The following is a 23,867-nucleotide window of genomic DNA, read 5'->3' on the forward strand; positions in this document are numbered from 1 at the left end:
TAAGGTCTTGACATTAACTCGAAATCATCCCCTTTCACAAAGTTCAGTATGCGACTATCCACTGCACAAATTAACTCAACAATAAATTACATTTTGGAACACGTTAGACACACTAGTCAGTTCTCCAGCTCAGTGCAGCTCAAACAAGACAGTGTTTTTGGTTCAAGGCAGCTCAAACATTTTACAAGCACAAAGTTGGGTCGTCTTGCTTCTTTAAAGAGGAAAAGAATGTGAATGTTTAGCAGTCCACAACCCTGACTACCTGGGACATCATCACCCTTCCATCGACTCATGTGCACGTTTGCTGACACTATTATTCAACAATGTTATCATACATCGGCCTGATTAAGATCTGCTCGTCATTCGTCCACGTCTGTCAATGCCTCCGTCCAGCTGCTTCCCCCTCCTCAGTCGCCCGGTCCAGCAAGTCTATCTAATAAACTCTCCCTGACCCTGGAACACTGGCCGCCTCCGCCAGGGTCAGATCTGATAGTGCAGCTGTGTGTATTCTACAAAAACAATCTGCATCTCATAAGTCTTCCTGCGGGCCGTGTCACACTCACAGGGTCCTGGACCAACTCCAGACATACTTTGAAGCACTTTCCAGCAGTTCATTAGCAGAAGTTGCCATTTTTTCAATTACAACCAGGTTTTCCGCCGGAGCAAGCGACTGTCAGCCTCCGATTAGACCAAAGGGGTGGCATTGGGGCCAGCTTCTAGGAGGAGAACTCTCAGCAGCGAGGAGGCTTCAGAAACAGCCTCCTTCCTTTTGAATCTTTTAAGGCCCATTTGTTGTCAGGCGTCCTGGAGAAGATGACTCGGCCTGGCGGCACTTGCGGCTTCACCCGAAACATCTTGTCATTTTGACAGCCCACTCAGAGAACAATAAAAAGTTTCCCCTCACAAACTGTTGCAAGGATATTTGTTGATATTGAGATGTTGATTACATAAAAAAAAAAACGCGGAGCATTAATCGGCAGAGTGGACGAGGAGATTGACAGCAACGCCATTAAGCCAATTACTTCTCGTCAGTTAGCTGTTAAAGAGTTCCAGAGTGAGATCGGAACCTGAGGTCAACTCGAAGAGAGTTTAGTCTTTTGTTTCTCTGTCATGAGCACAGATATACAACGGCAGATTGGACCTAGTTAACCAACCAGATAGAATTAGAGGTTTTTATACACAAGACGATCATTCGGCTTCCCAATCCAAGATGAACTCTCTGATATAGCCAGATCATGTCTTTCCTACTGCCGAATATGCAACAATATACAAATGTGTCAGAAGTGGGAAGTGTGGTGTTGGACCATGAGCCACTGACGATCGGATCGGCAAGACTGAGGTCAGTGTGTGTGGTTGTATACAAGGCTAACACATGTAGAGGGTTTATGTTTCCCCTCTGGCTTGGAATGACTTGTAGGGAGAGGCGATGAAATCCTGAGAGGAATGAGAAGTCTGGTCAGGATCTGAAGTCTGAGAGAAAACAACATTTTCCACAGTGCATGTCGGCACGTGACATTTGAAAGGTGCCGGTCGTAATCGCGCAGGTTCACAAGGTGCACAAGCTTCTTTATTCATGGCGTGGCAGCGAGCGGTTAATTTATTGAAAAGAAGGTAGGCGGACGGAGCAGCGGGACGGAACTGATACCCCACACGGCTGTAGGTGGTGCACCGAGGGGGAGGAGGAAGGGGGGAGGAGACCAGGGCGACAGAGGAACGGTTAATGGAAATGAGTGACAGGCTTTCAGAATGATTTACAACGGGTGGCGCTGCGGCAGAGCGGCGCTTGATGGATGATCCTGAAAGACGGAGACGAACCATAAATCATGTCTTTGAATCATCGACAGAGATAGAGGAGGGGGAGCGGCGCGGCGGCATTGACGCTCATTCTTCCAATAATGTACATTGACGAGTTACACTACCGAGCCTTAATTAAAAAATGAGCACGGGTCTCCTCCCTCCGCCCGCTTCCCCTTACCCCCCGCCTCACCTTTCTCTATTCTGATATCAATGGTAATTAAAGATGCAGCCGCCCCCTTCCCTCCTCCCCTGTCTACTCCAGCATCACTTCCTCCAACAGTAGCAGTTGAGATAAGAGCTCTTCTGCACGATAACGTCGACCCTCGACACTGGGAAGCGCACTTCCTACCCCTGTAAACACACTGCCACACCGTTTTTGTCCAGTCGGGATTTTTAATACTGTCAAGCAGACACACATTTCAAAGGTGATGTGCATCGGTTAGCAACAAAAACAAAATCCCACCAGTCAGGATTTCTGCCAGACGTCTTAGGATCGAATAGCTATAACTCAACAACTCGAATCACAAAAGAAATCACACACTCAACCACAACTGAAACAAAACTGTGTAAAAAAATAACATCATAAAGCTGACCACAAAACAAGTTTCAAGTCGAACACACAAAACCCCAAAACCAAACCATCCTCACTCCCATCTTGTAATATATTGTTCTTTATAAGTGAACTTTAGCATCCTATGCTGATGCCTATGCATCACTTGACACATACTATAATAGCAGCGCAGAATGGCACACATTGAAACCACATAAGACCACGCACTACTGCGACACGTACCCACACCAAAGTACACACACAGACAGCTGTAAAAAAAAAGGTCATGACTTAGGGAGCCTCTGGACATTCACAACCACAATCTTACAAAGCTGTTGTGTTGTTGTAGTGCAGATTATAATCTGGAAGAGAGAGTGTTGCTCCACATCAAGAGCCAACGGGAGCGACGAGATGAACGTAATCTCAGACATCTGTCCCGACACGCACTCAGTTTGTTCAGGTTCCGGAGAAGACGTTAGCAACTTCATGCACCAGTTCTCCATACTGAGGACAAAATGGTGTCGAGCGACCACTCGAAATGGAGAATAAATAACAAGCAACAAATGTGTTGTTTTGAATCTTTCTGAAACTTTGAGCATGCTAACTTGATGTCTGCATGTGTCTTGCTTTGAGTTTTAGCATAGCTTTATGGTGAGTGCTGTTTTGTGTAGGTGCGTAGGATGTTCTGCGTGGTTGTGCCATGTGCAGTTTAATATCTTGAGCATATTGGTCTTGGTGATTGCTGTTGTAGAACACGGTGTCATGGAATGATGGGCCTTGTGTTTAAGCGTGTGTGTGTCTGTGAGTGTGTCACTTCACAAAAGCTCATTCTCGTCAGATCATCCACCTGAAGGCTTAGAGTTGTTGGTATCGTGTCATGGCTACTGTGATGGACGCAAGAGTAATGACGTGTCATTCAGATGTCGGAGTTTGGTTCCGCTCATCCACGTTGGGCTTCAGTTGCACTGCAACGCAACAGAGATGATCCTCAGCACGACGCACCTGTCCGACCAACGACCAACCGCTGCAGCTGATCGTAAATGAAGTTTAAAGATGATCCATACAGTAATGAGCTTCAGGATTGGACCCGTGCCAGAGTGGAACTCAATCTGAGCCACAAGAGGCAAACAGTCTGAGAGAACCCAGAGCTGGACCGCAACACTGCGTGAGTCAAGAGGTGAAACGCAGGGATGCAGGACCCTGTCCACCATAAACGTACAATGACCTCCACACAGGATCTTTGAGTTCTAAAATAGAACTAAAATGGGACAAAAAACAACAATCATTTTCAAAAATGTATATTATTTTATTCATTCTGCCATTTATCTTATTTCATGTGCAATCACTCTCACACTCAAAGTATTCAAAATCATCAGTTTGTTTATTGGACTATGGGTGGACGCAATGAGACAAAAGTTTATTGAAAAGACGGTTTACACTGCAGCCGTAACTTTATATTGACAGTCTGAGCATGTGCCTGGTCTTTACAATCAGCTGGATCTATTTTTTTTTTTGAGTGTCCTCGCCCTCCCTTTACTCCCCCTCCTCCCTCCTCTCCCCCGCAGACCACCGTGCTTGCCGAGTCTCTGACAGGACGGAGTCTTCCTATTGTTTTTCTTGGACCTCGGTGAAAGCAAACAGCAGCTAAAGGGCCTCGGCGCTCACAAACCAAGAACCCGTGCAGTCATTCATCAAAGTCTGTAACTCCCTCTATCCTCCCGCCCCACCAGAGGCGCAGAGACCATCTCCTCTCCTCCTCCACTCTGGGTTTTAACTAGGACTCCAAATAATTCCAGAAATGACAAATGATACTTATATCTGTGGCCGCTGCCGAATCAATAAGCGAGCGAGCAACGATCCATCTTCACAGCGATCGACAGTCGACAAGAACTTTTTCGTCTCTCAAGATCAAACGTTACACAAGAACACTCTACGTACACAGAAACAGAGACATTTCTTCTTGTTTGGGATCTGGCAAAGGTCTTCACCGTCAAACGTCTGGGAACCAAAATGAGAAACCTCAACACTATCACAGAAAATCAAACAACTCAATGAACTAGCTCAAAAATCGAAACGACTGAACCTAAATGTATCTAAGATGAAGGAAATAAGCAAGGCAGATTGAGGAGCAATTGTATAATGTTTTTTAGTGGCACTGCTGAGTATTTTTTTCTTAACGTTTGTATTTACCTAGCTATGTTTGGATCACAAATGACCTGTTTTTAAATAGGAAGTGGAACAAGGACGACATAAATGGCCTAAAAAATGTACATAAGACGAGAAAAAGAGTACAAAGTCAAGTAACAAGGAGCTTTGACACAACGCCAACTGCAATCTGACTGGACCAAATAGATATCATGGAGCTGCAGTGCCTCCAGCAGGGCGCAGAGGACCTGGTGCGGGATCTCATTGTTTACGCGACGAGGGGTTGAGCTGATGGCGCTGATACAGGGCCGACAGATCAGATCAGCTCTAGCCTCTAGCCTGGCCAGTGGAGGGGTAGGAGCGGCGGGTGATTGATTACTCCAACCTCCTACATTCTTATCTGCTTCAGCCAACTACTTGCAGGTGCAAGCATCATCCCTCACTCATGAGTTGACCAACATCGATGATGTCATCAGAGTTAGAGAGGTGGGATAAAGACCCCAGCAGGTGTGGTAGACCGGCTAACTTAGCCATCTGCCTGACAACGACGCAGCAACAATCCAGCTGCCTCAGCTGAACAGCTCTGATCATCAATCACAAATGTATATGTTAGACCCAGTGAACACCAGAAGGGAACAAATGTGAGGTCAGCTTACACAAACCTGACTGCAACCCTGTTAGAATCTATCCAGCAGTCTGTCTGTCCATCATGTTTGTTGAGGTAGAAGCAGTAACTCACCTGAATCGCTCACATTAAAACATCCGTCAAATGGCACTCGAGTATTTCACGTTTGTTCTTTTCTTAATTAACTTCTGCCCCACCATTTTAATTGCAATCACATGTGCCCACCCCCACGGGACCTCCACGTGGATTGTCTGGTAATTTCAGAGACGTTGATGTACGACGGTGACGTCCGAGTCGAGGACAGAGTGGGCTAGACAATGGAAGGATGGCCGTCAAGCTCATTTGGAATGTCGTACTTTTTATTTATTTTCCAAGAAAACTCTGCAATTCAGTCTGAATTTAAAAAAAAATCTTTTACTATTTTGCATATTTCAATAAGGGAAAAGTGGTTTAGTCTCGTCCTGCAAAACATACAGAACATACATACATACAGAAAAGAAAAAGGAAGACCAACTGAATGTGACGCAGGTCATCGTAATGCTGTGTCTATTTATAACATTGTAATTGAGTTCATTTGCCGCCTGTTACAGCAGCCAACAAAAGCTGGCATCTGAGTTTCACCTGGATCCAGGTCGGTCTTTGTCACCTCCACTGAGCCGAGAACACAATTCCTTGTGTCCCTCTGTGGCGGGAGAAGAGAGTAAGTAGGCCACTGCCGCCCAACGATTCTCCTCAGAACACGCATCACCTGCCAGCTTCAGCGGAGACGTGAACAGCTCTGGCAAGAACCAAATGTTTTCATTTACCTCTGGGGCATCTGTGGTGGCGGCTAGCATGTCAAGATACTGGCCCCGGGACCTGGATGGCCACAAGAGAGGTCGTGGACGCTCGTCTGCGGTCAAGGAAACACTGAGATCTGTCTCTTTCACTTTCATACCGTCCTTCAGAGAACCTCCACGGGAGACAGAGTCCAGAGAGGACGTAAAGCGACAGTTTTGAAGCACAACACGACCATTTGTGGAGCTGCTGTGATCCTTACATACACACTCTTGAATCTAAAAATGGCAGATGAGGGAGAGTCACGCGACCTCACTATGAACACTGTGAAGTAGTCGTTCGTTTTTTTTTACTAGCAGTTTTTCTACTGTAAGCTAATCTGTTCTGCAAGTTAATGATATATACTACCATGCAAATTATTCAAGTAGTATTCTGAATCAACTTTATTGACACTGGATGACGGAACATAAGAAAATCCCCATATCATAATCAATCTTTGGTGTGGAGTTTCAGATGGAGCGACTCAATTAGAGCCGCAGGGTACTGCTGTGTTTTTGGGCGTATCAGCTCAGCGCTGTTTTACTGCTGACAGCCCATCAAAGGTCCGTTCACTTTGATCACTCAGAAATGTTTCAGAGACAAACAACACAAAATGTTTACGAAGCACAATGCTAAAAACCAGAGAGGGAAGCTGCCACTCACAGACGGTTATCGAATTTGTACCAATCCTGTGAAGCCAGGGCGCTGCGATTGATAGCTGAAAATATTTTCGGTTAACGACCGAGTCGCAGAACAAAAGCCGCCGCGTTTGTTGAAAAAAAACCCTCCTCGTTTAATGATTCACCGCTGAGGAGAGTCCTCGCACTTCCAGAAGAACCAAATCCCTTTCTCCCAGCGCTTCTTTCAGCCCGGATGATAAACGACACCCGTCATTCCGCCGCTGCCAAACAGCACAGAGGGGAATTGTCCTGATGTATGATTCAAAAGAACAGGAAATAAACTCTGCCGCTCTCCGCCACTGCCAAGTAGGACGGACCTGGACAGTGTCAGTGGAAGGGGGATGCAGGGGGGTCCACCGTGCTGGAGCCCAAAAAGGGAATAAGACAGTAGCTTTCAGTAATGAAGGCGCTCTGGCTGCCACTGCAGACGACAAGTGATGAGAGATCATTAAAATAAGAACTGTGAGCTGAGGAGGAGGAAGGAGGATCATCAGGCCGCGCAACAGAACTAGAACCTCAGTGTGGCCCCAATTAAGATCCAGATCCTGAAGATAATGACTGTGGAGAGGTTATCTCTGAGTCTTCAAGTGCTCTCCATTCCTTTTAACAATCTCTTGATGTAAAGTTTTTTTGTTTAGGTCATATTTTTTCATGATGCAGACTATATAGGCAGTTTATTTCTGCAAATTGTTTTGTAACGGCTTCAATTTTTGCACCCAAATAAAAACACATTTTTTAAATTTTTGCTCACATTTCTAGTTTTACTTATTCATTGTGTGGTAGTTTATTTCAGACTTTTGGGTGAAAGCTTTTATTCAGATTTTTCCCCACCTTTAATTGCATTTTTATTTTATTTTAAATCTTCAGGGTTTTGCTCCGCCAAAGCAAAAAGATGGATTTGAAGAAAATATATTTCTCGTAATTTTTTCAGTCTGAAATTTGAAAGACAACTCATTACTGACAGGAAAGGTTGAGGGTGTTGGTCAATGTTGTTCACAACTCAATGAGGAATTATAATCTGGCAGGCAGTCATAATTTCATGGGGGATTGAGCTCTGATCCTCCATGGAAGAAGAAATGAAAGTTTGTGATGAATTACTGAATATATTGAGTAGAAGATTTTGGGACAGATGGAGAGACGCCCCCTGCTGTTCGGTGGCTTCTTGCCTCCGGGCGAGTCCCTGTTGGCCAGCGATCAGCAGCCGGTCTCCCACTCTGGCTCAGAGGACCGCCATGCGCCCACAGCCAGAACCAGCAGCACTCAATCACCCGGACAGCGACATCCTTTCACCATCAGAAGAGAGAGGCCCCTCTGGGGGGAAGGTGGACGAAGGAGGGAGGAGTGGGTATTTACGAGCAGAGCGTTCACACACACGCAAGCGCCGCCGCTGATATACTGCCGGCTGGACTGTGGGATTCGTGTCTGCCCCCTAACCAGACCCCTGAAGTGCTCCTCTGAGCTTTCTAGGAGCGGGAAGCTGCAAGCCCGACAAGATGAAACTCTCACAGTCGTTTATTAACGTCACTCCTTTAATTTGGCTGCAAATCATCATCCTCTCTTCACAACGCTCCTTATAGAAAGTTCCTGCAGGAAGGCGCTGAGCCATGAAACATTAGCATCCATGAGCAAATGATCTTGACCCAACATCCACTAGATATTTTTTGGTTTAGTCTCCATGATGAATTTTATTCACATTACTTATACATTTTTTTTTACTAAACATAGGTCAATTTTCAGTACATATATTTATTTTACTTTATTTTATTTAAAAAATACCAAATCAGTCTACATTTTTGGATATTGTTCTTCATTTTATTTTGTGTTTCTATCATTCCTTTTTTTCCCTTCCATTTATGGTTTAATTTGTTCCATTATTTTTTTGTATTCTTTAATTAGCAATTAATATTTATGGAAGGAATTAATACATATTCATTGTAGTTTCAATGTTCAGTTTTTCTCTTGACACTAAGATTTGCAAAATCCAATAGAAAATCCAAATCAGTCGACAATCAAGATTTTGTTTTCCGTGTTGCTTAAAGATAAAATATAAATAAAGTAATCACAGTAAACACAACAGGATGTGCAGCAATGATGTCATCATTTGATGTCATTTCACTGATGCTACTCTCACATCAGTGACGATTAGAAGGATTAGATTTGAAACAATAATGGAGGATGTCAAGTATGTAGATGTAGCTGTGAAGCTAAAGACGCAACTTTGGCGTCTCTTTGGCGGCGGGAATAAAAGCGCTGTAAAAGGTCTGTTAATGGCAGCAGTAATGTCTCGCCTCCATTAGAATACAGCAAGAAAAACATCTGCTTTGCATTTCAGTCTCTCGCTCTACTCCATTGAAGAGCGTCATATAACAAGTGTTTCTATAACCAAATACAGCACGTATTACTGAGGCCTTTAGCATGCATTAAGAATCATGATCACTACTACGGCTTCTATGTCTCTGTTGCTTGCATGACAGTACTCTGTCATATTATGATTAAATTAAAATAATAACAATAATATGACCCTTTTGACGACTTTTACTGCCAATGCTACAACAAATGTACAACACTGTACTACCTGAACAACAATTTCTTTGACATCTTATCCAGGTCTTCTCAATAAAAGTATTGAAGTATTTTCCCACAAATTCTATTTCCATAACCGATTATGCTACTTTTAAAATTTATGCTCATACTTTATAGTGCTTGGAATAATAAAACTACAATAGCTAATACTGTAATGACTACGGGAGTAGTAACAACTTCAACTGTTAATGCAAACTTACTCAAAACAATCCAACAAAATACCATTCAACTAAAAGATAGAGCTTGAAAAAACGTCTTCAGTCAAAGCACAGTGTCACAGATTGGTCCTGTAGTGACATCATCAAATCATAGAGATTAAAAGTATAGGTGTGTATTGACACAAACTCAGACAGGAAATGTCAACAAAACCAAGCATCACGTCACGACACGGCTTTGTAATTACACATAGACACTGGGCTATTAACCCCACCTCAGGTAGACGATTAGCGTGAGCGGGATCTTGCCCGCCATTATGAACATCAGGGTGGGGGAGTGGTGGGAGGGGGGGGATTGGGGTTGCCATGGTGACGGTAAACACACTTGTATACAGAGATGAGGCCGCACAGCGAGAGCGGATCATCTCCGCCTCTGGACGGATAAAGACCTGCGTCACCGGAATGCTCTCCAGGTGCGTGGGTCGGCAGGCTGCTTTGATGACACAGCATTTCTTTTCCCTTTTAAAAATCATTTAAATCAACTGTTGTAACCATTGTTAACACGATGTGGTAAATCATGCAACAAAGCGGCGCATTGAAATGTGCTAGTTCTTTAGTTTGTATGATAACTTTCATCTGATGTTCCACTTTTGAAATTGTTGTTTCCATGTTCATTAATAGAAAAATAATATTTTTTATTAAAATAAGCCACTCATTAAAAATTAAAGCTGATATTGTAGAGACTGAACATTTATCTTTTTTTTTAATTTATCAAAAAACAAAACATACTAACAAAATACCTGTTTGTGACTAAAAACTACAACCACAACTTGATTGAACCTATTTCTTCTTTACACCAACACTGGGACTGAATCAAGCCTAGTTTGTGCATCAGGTTCTTCCCCATATTTTCATTGAAATGCAGGCAACCTTGGCAGGAAGTGGGAGGCGGGAGTAACGCCAGCCTTTCATCATTTTCATCCCCAAAATCAGAGCAGGAAATGAATATGGATGCCCTCAGGCGAGAGGGAAGGAAGGAGTGGTGGGCCTGATGAGGTCCCTGAAGGATGGAGTCTGGACAGTGCCGGAACTTTCTCAGCTGGGCCGCTGCCAGAGTGTGCAACACACCAACACACACAGCAACCTCAACACACCAGGACTGATTAGCTCAACCACCGGTGCACCTTCATCTTATGTTACACCTGACACAAAGTGCCGGGGAGAAAAGGCGAGTTTGATCACTTTAATCCACAACAAATATCTGTATGACTTCTTGAAACAAAACAGTTTTCGTTAACAATTGATCACACAAAATAGATCCAATGCTGGCACCATAGCAGAATAAGTACTTCCAAGAACTAAGCAGAATGGTTGTTATTATTTACTTTCACATGTTACACACCCAACTAAATAAACACCTGAGCACCTGAGATGTTCAGCTATGATTGTAGTCTTGCTGTCTGACCTTAAATATCTCAGCATTCGCTCATCGGTCTATGTATGTTTAGCACCTTAGCTGGTTGGTACGAGTTTAGTGCAACAAAAAGGACAATATTAAGTATATTGTAGCATTTTGTGCCGTCTATAATATTAGAGTCACAATTAAATATCACCAGGCGATCCTTGTTTTGTTCTCATTTCTGTTCCGACATGTCTGAATAAACAAGATCACAGATGTGAACCAGCCACACTCCTCTGTCCTGCACCGGGCGGCTCTGAGGTAGAATCAAGAGTGATCAGTGCACGACCTCAACTCCACTTTAGGGATGTTCCCGTCGGCGACAGTTGCTACGGATACCGTGTTACAACCCGCAGAGGACTGTCTGTCACCAGCACAGGTAGATGCTCACACTGAATCTGAGTGACAGGAACGACTCTTGACAGAATAACACATGGCCGCACAGAGACATGCCGACATGTCAATGCTAGGTTTTTGTAGCACTCCTCTGAGACCAAGTGAGAAAAGTTTGTCTGGTGTAAAATCGACGATGAGATATTTTTAACATGACATTTCAGTTCCTGCATCTGTAAGTAATACAACATATTTTAGTAAATGCACTCATGCACTACCCCTAGTATCTTGAATAGTATTTTTGAGGTAGCCAGAATAGTTGTACAAGTTGGAGTATTACCAACAGTTGATACTGAACCATTTAGTCAAAACATATTTGAGAAAAGAAGATCTAGTACAAGTTGCAGAAGAGCTGTCCACGTAGTAATGGGTAGTAGCACCTGAAGCACATCACCAAGGACAGGCAGAAACCATCACAAGTGGAAGAACACTGTACTATGATTATAGCAACACACATTCCTCCTGGAGTGAAGCAGATGAGGGTAAGAATTCATCTCACCGCAACACAGTGCCATTAATTCTCATGCTCCCGGAGGTGCAAGACATGCATGAGATTCATCTGTTGATCCGTCCACACACACGCACAGACAGACGCATACACACACATCCCAGCAACATATTCCACTGTAACAGTGTGCTCTGAGAGGCCTCGCTGTGTTAATCTCAAGAATGCTGCTACAGTTTACAGCTAAGGCAGCCTGTGATGGACAGGAAGAGTTATGTCAAGCCCGGCCCACGACCTCTCCCCAAGTCTGGGCCATGATATATGACCACCATTGTGGGAGGACGTTGAAGACCATGAAATGGTTGTCAGGATTTGCAGAAAGGAGGAACATGACGGATCTGTGTCTGGACGTACTGTCGTCACTGCGCTTGTTTACACTTGCCTGGGTTCCTACGAATCATCGTGGGAGCTGTTGGAGATGAACACCTCAAACACATTTCTTCCCTTTTACCGTGGAGTGGTCAAATACCGCAAGCATTACCACTATAACATAAGAGTGAAAGCAAGGGAGAGGAGAAGGCTAGCAGAGAGGTGTGTCTTGTACCTTGTCGAGGTTAGATGTGTCTGGATAACTCTGAGGTTCGAGGCAAGAACTGAGGATCTCTTGCAGGAAAGGGCCATGGAAGGGTAATGGGCAGTCAAATACTCTGTCGGGTTTTACATGTTGTTCCAGGCATTGTGCCAGGTCATGTCAGGCACAGTAGTTGTAGTTGGTAACGTCTCTGAACTCACTAGTTGGATGACTAACGAATATGACTGGACTCTCATTGCTGTGGTCCTAGGAGAGTATCTTCTGAGTAAACCAGTCAGTTTGAAAAACAAAAGCTACATTGTGAAAAAAAAAACTGTTGCAGGTCAACCACTGTAAAAGCAGTTCAAACTAAACCACCACAACTCTGGTGTTTTAACCACACATGGAATATTTGTAGTTACCAGCTGGACTCCTGGCTGTTTCCAGTGCTCTTAATGAAATCGAGTTGGCAATGACGTCACTGCTCATCAACGTGTACCATCTGTGTGACACGTCCGGCTGCCTTTTGGCACTTCCTGTACAAAGACCTCCCAGTGTTACATTCACCATGTGAGTTGTGAATCCTCTGCATGCAGAAATGACCTCTTTCATCGGAACAGAAGGGCGCCAGACGAAGGCACTGCAGAGACCTTCAAGCTCTGATGTGGTGTCGCGTGATGACAGAGAAACAACAGATTATTAAAAACCTGCCCTGATCTCTGCGTGCAACAATATCGGATTCAAAAGAATCCACAGCATTTACTCAAATTACTTCATCTCCTCACAATATAGCAGCTGCGGGATCTTTGCTTTCCCAGCATTCATTTTATGCCCTAAATTATACCATTTATCACAAGCTCGTTACAAAGACAGTCAATTTTGAACCTTTAATTCTGAACTGAAATCATACGAGCGGCCCATTCGTCATCCACCTGACATCCACAAGTAGTGTTTGCAAAGAAAAAAAAAACAATATCATCAAAATAAAGTTAGTGCTCAGTACAAGTCATCAGACTGATAAACTGCTGGAAACTGTATTGCTTTTTGATTCAGAATAAACATTATTACAGACACAAATATTGCAGGGATTCTTGCAAGACTACATCATCTTTCTGAAAGACTGTGATTATGACACTAGAAGTAAAAACATGTCCACTGTTTAGTCTGAGAGGCGCAGAGTCATGCATTAAAGATATATATATATTTATGCACCCATGTATATATTGTGCAGCTTGAACACAAACAGTCAAAAATGTCCGTGAGACAATGTATGATTTGATGTCACTCAGCAGAAAAGTGTTACAGTGACTATTGCATTGACGTGAAGGATAATCACAGATCCATATTTTGAGACCCAAAAATGAGCTGAATATCCTCGGCTGAGTACACACAACACAGGAGGAGCGGTCAGCCGTAGAGTAACCAGGGAGTGTTTACAGACCAGTGTAAGCGCCGCCACTGTCGCGTGCATCTCCTTAATCAAGCTGTAAGACCGACAGAATAATTCGACATTCATCACGGACACCACGGCTGTCACGGTGCTTTAATGAGCATCAATTAAGATGTTTCAACACTCTGGCTCACAGGAAAACCGCCGACATAAGCAGGCGGCAAAAAGGACAAAGCAGGAAGCAGGTTTGGGCATGTTTTTGCAGAATAATCCTCAGAGTTTGAGACAAGATTTTGAACTATGACACTAATTCTCGGCCGGTGGATGACGGTTGCCAGGAGTGACTTAGCTAGCTCTTGATGGTGCTGTTCAACGGTTTGAGGTGGTGTTGGGGTTGAGCCTGGTGGTTGATACTGGACCTTGTGTGAGAACAGGTGATGCTGGTTTTCAGTTGGTGTTAGGGGTACATTTGTTTTTTAGCCTGTTTTGATTTCAAGGGTTGAGTTGGGTGTGCTGGTGTCAATTAACTTGGCATCATGGTTTGGGTTATTGTCGCTTGATTTAGCTCAACTTCAAGTTAAAATTTGTTTCAGGCAGAGTTTGCTGGATTTACTTTAGAGTCATTCATTTTGACTGGATTCGTGATCACAATACCTGCTCTGCTGTCACAATAGCTTCTTTGTAGCTGCTCCATAAACAACAGGAGGTTTTATGTTTTTATGAATCAGAATACATGGCTATAAATGCATGTCGCTCATCACAGTGATGTGATCCAGCCACGCCTTGGCCCTTACAGAGCGATTGAGAACATCAGGGACCAGCGGGTCGTCAGTGGATGGCAGAACATCAACTTTATTCATCAAATTAGCCGCGATGTAACTGCGGCACACGGCGGCTCATAAAACACACTGGTCATAAACCTGTCGGTGAGCCATCAGCCCGCCACAAAATGAAGTTATTCAGGGTCCTGGGTTCACAACTTCATACACTTCTGGACTCACGCGGCCAACAGCACTTCCTCGGGGTCGCCACCTCACTGGGAGCTGTTGCCATGGAGACCTGAAGGAGAGGAGCTCTCATCCTGCTCTCACTTTGAACTGGTTTACGACGACATCAGCACTTTTATTCTCTACAGTTAGAACAGGAAGATGAATGTTTCCATGGTGGCCTAATGGTAATGAACCAAGTAACAAGACTTCAGTCAACAAATTCATAAATTCCTCAGATGAAGCTGAAGAAACAAAAAAAAAAGCCCAAAACAAACAAGAATAGCAGCCACATTCATCTGAAGTGGAACCACGTTGTACCTGATTTGCTTCTGATCAAACTCTTAATGAGCCTCAATTAAGATTTATTATGCAAATTAGTGCTCAGCCGCTGGCGGCAGCGACAACAATGAGCTAACAACGTGATTGCTAACGATCACAAAACAGCATTGCACTGAGACACTCGCCGACAGGTCAATCACCAAGTCCAGGACTAGAGTGTTTTCTCCAGACTGTTACAGTGACTTGCAGGGTAACTGGAGCAAATCCTAGTGGACGTTTGAGCAACAGACCCAGCTGAGCCTGAAGGGTTGTCCATCACCAGCACAATGTTTATGAGCAATAAAAATGTCATTAGGTGCCAAATTTGTAGTCGGGGAACCCACAACTGTCACCCCCCCACCCCCATGTGGTTCACCTCAGAAATAGTCAAGATTTACCCCGGATTTGCAAAATTGCAAATTTACCTTGCATTAACTTCAGATCGTTTTACCCCACATTCGCCTCACATATACTGTAAAATCCATTGCAGGTGATTTTCAAATTTACCAAATTATTATCTCATCGAACCATGCATTCACCTCTGATGGGGATTTTACATCAGATTAGACTAGACAATATTAGACTATTTTTGGTATTAAAATTGTGAATAATAATGGATCAGATGATAATCCAAATCAGAAATAATCCAGTTTATCATCTTGGACAATATTCAAGAGTTTGTCAGCAATATATACGATAAATGTGAACGTCAGCCAGACAAACATCATATTCATATGAATCTAATGAAATGATTATTTAGTCCCTGAACAGTTACTTGGAGTAACTGTTTAAGGTCTTGATTCACCCAAAATATTTTCAACTTTTGTCAACTTTATATTTGGAAGCGGAATATTACAGACAAAGACCCACACATACACACACACTCACGTAGTGCTGGTGAGCGACACAGAACCAATCACAACACTCGCTGTTCTTTGTTTTTGTTTGCCAGAGCAGGCGTAGGAGAGAGACGGCGGCGGCGCTGGAGGGCACGGCGTCTCGTCACCTCACTGTCTGTCTGCCGCACAAACGGGAGCTGAACCATTAGCCGCGCAGCTGTCACCTCCGCAGGTTCATGTCCCGATCGCCTGGCTCTCTCAGGTGTGTGTGTCGACAAGTCGCGCACTGCAGGGACTCGACTTGTTAAACAAAGTGGAACCGCACAACGTCATAAGCACCTGTTTAAGTGGGAAAACAGATGAGCATGAGATAAAATTAAACCAGAAGCTGGAGCAAAGGTTCCTCAAGTAATAGTAGGTTTAACTTCCATATCATTTTAATTGCTGTTTTTTCATCCTAAAAAAGCAAAATCATTTGAATTTTCAGACTACATGCACATGATAAACTACGAGAGTAAACCTTTGTGATGTTAAAGCAATAACTCAACGGAACTCAACTGCTCTTTGTCATTCGGCATTCGTCTAACCTGGAAAAACAACATCTGCTGGAACGCCGGATGTTTCCGGAACAAACCACTCAGGAGGAATTGTGCTGCTGATTCTCACGCGCCGCTGTCACTCACTTTGGTCTGCTCCGCCATTTATCTTGTTAACAGCAAACTGGTCTTTAAAGGGGAGAGGGTGTGCAGGGGGAGCATGCACACCCGCGAGTGATCGCGCGCACACACACTTAAGTTTACAGCTTGAGCTCAAATGAAAACCACAACTGTGCAACAAGCCAGTTCTCATGATTTTGTGTGGGTCCAATCCAGACTGTGTCCTATAATGCAAACAGACAAGGTTTGTGTGTCCAACTTTTGTGTGTTGGTGAGGAATAAAATAATGTGTGTTAATGTTTGCTTGTAAATCCTAATTAATGTGCATCAATGACCATGGAGTGTTTGTGATTTGAGTGACTCTGGGTATCTATACATATGGCTCTGTGCACATGTGTGGCTGTGTGTGTGTGGGCATGTTTTGCCATACTTAGTAGAGTAGCATGTCTTGAAAAGCCACCTTCTTGTGAGGACATTTTGTTTTGTGAAGACATTTTGGCCTGTCCTCACAAAGCAAAATGGGTTAACACGCCAATAAAAGGGGTTAACACACGCCAGTTAAAGTAGCTTATTATAATTGGGCACAGGTTCAGAGATCTGGTTAAGGTTAGTCATTTGTTTTGGATGGTTAAGGGTGAGAGGTTGGGGAATGCCAGCAATGAGAGGTTCTCACAAAAATAGCAAAACGTGTGTGTGTGTTAAGTGTGTGCACTCATAAATGCATTGAGTGGGTTAACCTCTATTGTGAGTATAAATGTTTCTATTTAATTTGTGCATGTGTGTGTGTCTTGTGTTTGCACAAACGTACGAATGTATATACTAATATGTGTGCTTGTTACATGTAACGCACACATAACACATTTTATTTATAAGCACCTTCCAAAAATCTGAGGGTCAGTGCACAATATAAGCAAACACAGATTCATTTGAGGCTTCACACAAGTGTGCGCTGAGCTACTGACCGCTGCAGCCCGGCAGCAACAAAACCACTGACACCCAGCGGTGGGGTTCATGAGACAATGCTGTAATCCCACCAGCTCCTGTATGTCTGCCGATAACTTCAAACCAACTGGATGAGAGCGCGGAGCACTGAAGGGGACATCGTCTCTTTAAGAAGCAAAAGTGAAACCTCTGCATGAAGCAGCCTCGGCAGTCCTCTCTCCTTGTTCCCCTCCACACATCATTACACATATTATTATAACACGACTGTCAGCCGGCGTCTCTGCGCTGCGTTCCTGCTCTGCCAGGTAATCAATTTGTCGTCACTCTCTGTAACCTCAGTAAAGTCATCAAGTGAAATGAGTTACAGCTGCAGAGAGGGAGAGAGAGGGTGAGGGGGGGGAATGGCGGCGGCCCTGGAACATTCCCGCCGCTTCACAGCACATCCCAGGTCCTGACGGTGAAATATTAATGCACAATTTGTTTATCTGCAGGCCCACATCTCCTCCGGTGCCGAGCTGTTAATTTTCTATGGGCGCAGACAACGGATCAGTCAGTCATGAACTCTTCACAGCCATTACCGGCAGACATTTTGATTAAGTATTCCTAATGTAGTGGATGGGAAAGAATGAAAACACTCTGCCTGCCAACTTTTGATTGACCATTAAGCCACTGATGAATGTGCCTGTCAGAGAGGAGACAATTACCTCAACAATGAAGAAACTCTTCTGGTTTCTCTGCGCCTGACACATTTACCAGCCACAGCCAGCAAGCGGATCACTTAGGCGTCTCCTCGCAACTCCTCTGAATTTCACCCGCCGCCTTTGTTCATGTTTTGGAGGGAAAATGGAGCTTTTAGAGGGCGAAACTAAATATTTACTGTCATGTAGAGAGCGTGACTCAATGTGATCTCTGGAGGTCACCAAATAAATAGCATTTTGAAAAAGGGTTCTGTTTTCATTTATAAAAACAGAAATGGTGAACAATTAATAAATGACTTTCAATTAACTTTGATTGAATTGTGTTTATTTTAGTTTATATAGTGAATTTCATTACATCTTATTCACGCTTAGCTCTGAATTACGAATATTATAGCAATGGAAATGTTTGTCAGCCTTTACTGTTTAGCTTTTACAATCCAAGTAGCATTGTTATTGTTGTTGTCCTATCATATCAAGGATTGGGTCAAATTTAATGAAAAGAGAAGTATTTTTTGTTGTGAGGACGATCCCATAATATCCATTTTGGACGATGACCCGAATGTGTTTCTGCAACGGTAACCCAGGGTCACAAGGTATTTTGGTTGTTCTGAATACAATTGAAGGAAATTTAAAAAATCTTTCTTACCAAGACTCCCCTAACAAACAAGAGCTAGTGGTCACAGGCCTGAAGGTGTCAGTAGAGAGCACGGAATTGAAACAAACGCAGAAGAAGGCAGCACAAAACGAAGAAATCAAGAGCAGAGAAAGACGATAAAGGCTTGACTGCAAAAATGTTCCGCTAACAACAACGTATGAGTAAAACACTCATTGTCGGCGATGAAAAAGATGGTCATGTACTTCCCGTCTTAAAGCATCCCATATTTACTGCTCTGACAGTCTGAAAGACTTCAGGTGTCGATCAGCAGACTTACCAGCAGAATTACCAACAAAAATATAAATGCATCATGGCTAACTGTGGTAAGCATTCAGCATTTCCCGTTATATGGAAATCATATGACATGGCTCACAAAAATGTTTATTTCAACAGAAGGTAACAACTGCAAGTGCAAGTGGCTAACTGTGAACATTTTGCTGCTGTTTTATTTGCAACTTCTAATTTGTCGGTGGGATACACCTCAAAATAAAAAATTGTACAAACAGTTTTACAGTGTGGAAAATATTGCTCAACAATATTTAACATTAGCATGCCACTATTAGCTCCCCTATCGGATGTAAATGAACAATGATTACATTGCCAATGATGCTTCATTTACAATATAGAAAAATGTTTTGATCTTTGTCGGATACTGAATATATCTTTTTTTTTTTAAACTAATTTTGATTGTTTTCACAATCTCTGTGCTGCGAAATATATTTGCTATTCGGCCATGGATGGCAGCAGAACACCGAATATGGTGCCACCACAAACTGCTATTTGTACTTCTCTTTCATACACGAAACAGCATACACGAAACAGCAGCTCGCTGCGGTTCCGATCGCAACATTGCCGAGAATGTTACTGTGGATGACTGCATTAGTGTGACGGTAATAGTCAAGCTGAATGACAACCTCACCAGTGAGCAGCACTGGAAGTTGCAAACAAAACAAAATGAGAAAACTGAAAACTGTCTGTGATTTAACCATCTAAAAACTACCAATAACTATGATTTAAGTCACAATATGACAATAATAAAATGCTTAGAGGACGATTGTTTTCAAGCAGAGAAGAGTAAAATACTGGCAAAACACCTGACAACTGCTGTTTGTGTTGAAGATAAACAGATGATTGCATCAAAATAAGGACTAGGCTCAAGAGTGACACATTTCTGAAGCGACTGCAAAACAGCTGAGTTTCCAGCGTACATAACTGAAGCTCAGACATTCAAAAAGTAAAATCAACGCTAATACTAATAACCGAAGGATAAACTATATTAGCTCTCATTTATCGGTTCTGGCACAAATACAACAATGATAATCTATTTAATACAATACATTTGGACTGTTTGATGTCAGCAATCCTTTTGCACTGGAACAAAAACCCTTCAGCAGTCCATCATGCTATCCTAACGCCACTGCACCTTCCAACTCTACTCTAAATTCCTTTCCTTCATTCTTCCTTTCCTCTATCACTACAACATCATTTCTAGTGTTACTGCCCTTCATCTGTTAGGTTCCATGCCCCGGGTTATGAATAAACATCCATGGTGGCCCCGGGGTTCAGGACCACGGGTCGCCACCAATATTTTGGCAGCAAACAACAACCATCTGCTTCATACATCAATAATACAGACGGATGAGCCACAGAGAAAGATACATGAATTCTCCCAACAAAAGGATAAACCGCTCAGTAACAAGGTCAAGGTGAAAAATAATCTGGAGCGGAGATTAGAGACCTGGAATCACAAGAAACTACTCTGATAATATATATGTAGCTCAGTTACATCTTCAGCATTTTCATACTCACTAAAGTGCTGTTTTATCCACGCTAAATTTCATTTTGTGTGATAACTGTAATCAACAATCTCAAAGCTCACATCTTATTTACATTTTGATCCCTTTTCAAGCCAGGAGGATTCATGTCCCTATCATAGCTCATCTGAGCAGTGTGTGTGGAAGCGCTGCCTGTCATGGAAGTGTGTGTAACCCATTCTCCATTTGTCCATAAGATTATGGAGAGTTCACTCAGAGTTCATCTGCTACGGATCCAGCGAATTCCCCTCCTCATTTCCATAGATCACCGGCCGGGAACTTTCACATGGATACATCTTAAAATTACGATCAAAGACCAAGACTTGTACCGAACAAATGCGGGTAGTAGCGTGGAGCTCGAACTCAGCTCAATTGGTGCGCTAGTGATGAGATAAAAACCGTGAAACCATCGAACTAGACGTCGTTAAATGTGGCTATTTTGAGATGAAGAAAGGTCCCGTGTGAAAAAGTTTGCGGTGTTGGGTCCATCCGAACGCGGCTGATAACAACTGGAATCGCTTTATCTCGTCAAGAAAGATAGTTACCTGCAGCCCGTTTGGGCGCCTGCTGTTTCCTCCGTGGCATCTCTCCCTGGACGTGTTTCTCTCTCGGGGTTCAGTTCAGGTGTGATGGGAATGCGGTGCGGACGGTCCACGCATAGAGACGCCGTCTTCACCTCGGACTTCTTCAGTCTTGGAAAAAAAAATCCCACTCTGGCGAAGCACACAAAACAACCGCTTCCCCTTCGTCCTTGTTTGGCGGTGGACTGTTTGGTTCTCAGCGTCCGGTTCCGTCCATTTGATCGACGCGTGTCAGTCGGTACTGTCAGGTCCGCAGGCTCTCAGTGCGGAAGGAGGATGAGACGAGCAGGAGCGGCGCTGGCGGCACACATCGATCCGCGGCAGCAAGTGAACATTAAAAACTCCTCCCTCCTCGCCCGGACTTGATGATGGCAGCGAGACATTTGTTACACTAGATAACCAGGAGTTTATTAAAGGAACAGAGGCCGAGCCAGAGACGCTGCCTGCCGCCGCCTGTCGCCCGGAGCCGATGACACCCGCAGCCCCCCCGCCTCCCAAGAAAACCGCCAGATTTTTACACGTCCCGAATGCGAGTTTGTTTGTTGAAATGTACTGAGTTATGCGACAAACTGGGTTCAAGCATTAGTTAACGACAGCTGAAAACGAAGTGAGCAAACACATTCAGGCAGTCAAGTGAATGAAATACCCAGCAACATCAGAAAGAAAACTTGAAATACGCGTAATGACAGCGAACGTGACGTCATGAGCTAGCGTCAGCTAATAGTAGCCAAATGAACTTTCCAACACACATGTCATGAGTTCGTGAATATGTCATATTTTCAGAACTCTGACCAAGAATTACAACGACAATATAATGTACAACTTACCTGTGTAACTTGCTCCTGCCGTCAAGGCAATTGATTTGCGGACGTTAGCTAAAGCTAATGGTTTACAGTGAACATTCCCGAGTCGTTTGACTAAACACAACACATTTCCAAGTTTCTTGGGGAAAATAATAAGCACACGACAGATAAAGAATGTACTCATAAGCACTGCTAACCAAGCTAAGTTAAGAAAGGGGACGGTTTTTTGCCGAACATTTCGACTATAAGCACGTAATTAGCCTAAAAATTAGCATGACAGTTCGTGTCAGTTTTTCTTTGGCTTCGAGCACAAATAATGCAAACAAAACTCACGGAGGAGAAGAAGCCTCTCATCGTCTTCGGTCCATATCTGTGGTACCGTCTGCCCCAGAGGCCGCGGGCTGCAGAGAGGGCTGATATTAATGCATGACTTCATTAATATATGTATATATAACTTCGACATTCGTCACTCAAATCTGTCTTTTACCTGAATAACGTGCTGTGGCTCGGTGCTGGACCGTCTGGACCGGTGTTCCCCTCAGGTTAAACGGTTGCGTCAAGTGTGGGCGGTCCAACTACGGGTTCCGGTCTCACCAGACTTGGCCTGCGCGTGTGTTTTGGGCCGTTCGTTTGCATTTTCTTGTGAAACAACTTTATGAAAAAAAGTTAATGGAATGCCTACTAGATGTAAAAATATGAATTTACAGTCAACTTAATGTGAAGTTCATTCATGAGCTTTCACGACGCTCAAACCACAAACAAATCCTGACCCTTTGCCGAATGACCATGCTAATATTGAGTGTTATTTCAGTTTTGACGTTTACGCTTTCGCAAACGTACGTTCAAATAAGACGTCAAAAATGAGCAAAGACATCAGTAATGTCTGCTGCCTCTCCGGCGGTGACCTAATCAAACACGAAGTGGAGGAGATGGATGACATGATTCCACAGAGACAACACCCTCAGATCCGGGCTCACCCGCATTACAAATGGCTTCCTGATAATATTCCATCACCCTGTTTCATGTCTGCCAGTCATTCTGGCTCACCTCTGGTGAACTCTGGTTGAACCTGAGTCATCAATCACAGCTGGGATCAAGTCAGAGTCGTATGTCAGTTCAGTTCACTGCCAGTGTACATTGTGTGTATGTGTGTGTGTGTTTGTCCTGCTTTTGTGGCATTATAATTCACTTTTTAAGTTGCTTAAGCATCTGCTTACTTTTGTTTTTATCATCACCTTCCAGACATGTGACTGTTCCTAGTATTTATCATGTGATTTATACATCTGAGCGTGTGTCTCAGCACCTTTAGTGTTTTATCGGCACATTAAGTCTTCAAGTTGAGTGACCTAGAGGGAACAGAAAGAGTTTGTGCTGCCTCTGGAAATCTGGAACGTTTGCCCACATGTTTGAGGTGTCTAGCTACAATTGGCCTTCTGTGTGGCGTCAACAAAGCCACCCCAGAAAGCGTCTCTTGACTCCCACGAGTTTGTACCGGCGGTCTGCGCTACAGTTCTTAGCAAGATTCTGACTCACTCTGCAGCCTTCATGCCACTCTCAGGGTAGTGCTGACAGAAAGTGCAAGAAGATCCAGGAAAGGACCAGGATGGTGTCTGGCTCTACTTATGACAATTCAAATCATCGGAAGGGATGTCGTTGGTGGTGGACTACAAAAGAGTAACCTCTGGTCAACTGTTTCTTCCACTCCGTCTTATGGCAGTTCCAATGTTGGACACCAACTACAGAAACATTCCCCCACTATCACAACCTCTGACCTTCACGTGTGACAGAGGAAGTCTCCTCTCCACTCTGCAAATTCTACCCTTCATACTACACGTGTGAACTTAAGTGAAGACGTTCTATTCCACGTCAGCCTCAACCAAGACGTGCCAGCAAGTTTTCAAACGCTCAGCGAGGCTTGTGTTTTCGGTCAGTCAACTCCAGACCATCTCAACACTGCTCTCAT

At 43.7% G+C, this 23,867-nt stretch overlaps 1 protein-coding gene across 4 annotated transcripts in view; it reads right to left on the reverse strand.

The window, feature by feature from the left end:
• Positions 1 to 22,509, reverse strand: part of LOC128749855 (teashirt homolog 2) — a 30,365-nt gene extending 7,856 nt beyond the window's left edge. Inside the window, exons 1-2 of one of the 4 annotated variants that reach the window (XM_053849813.1) lie at positions 22,392 to 22,509; positions 22,238 to 22,317 (exon numbers count right to left, since the gene is read on the reverse strand). Coding sequence is in view for 2 of the 4 variants with exons in the window: in XM_053849815.1 (XP_053705790.1) it covers positions 21,066 to 21,105 (40 nt within the window). In the remaining 2 variants the exon portion in view is untranslated. Of the gene's footprint in view, positions 1 to 21,065; positions 21,579 to 22,237; positions 22,318 to 22,391 lie in introns of those variants that run through there. The other 3 variants (XM_053849814.1, XM_053849815.1, XM_053849812.1) reach the window with 3 other exon arrangements.
• Between the last annotated feature and the right edge of the window lie 1,358 nt (positions 22,510 to 23,867).

The sequence above is a fragment of the Synchiropus splendidus genome, chromosome 18 (genome assembly GCF_027744825.2).
Source record: "Synchiropus splendidus isolate RoL2022-P1 chromosome 18, RoL_Sspl_1.0, whole genome shotgun sequence".
Lineage (NCBI taxonomy): Eukaryota > Metazoa > Chordata > Actinopteri > Syngnathiformes > Callionymidae > Synchiropus > Synchiropus splendidus.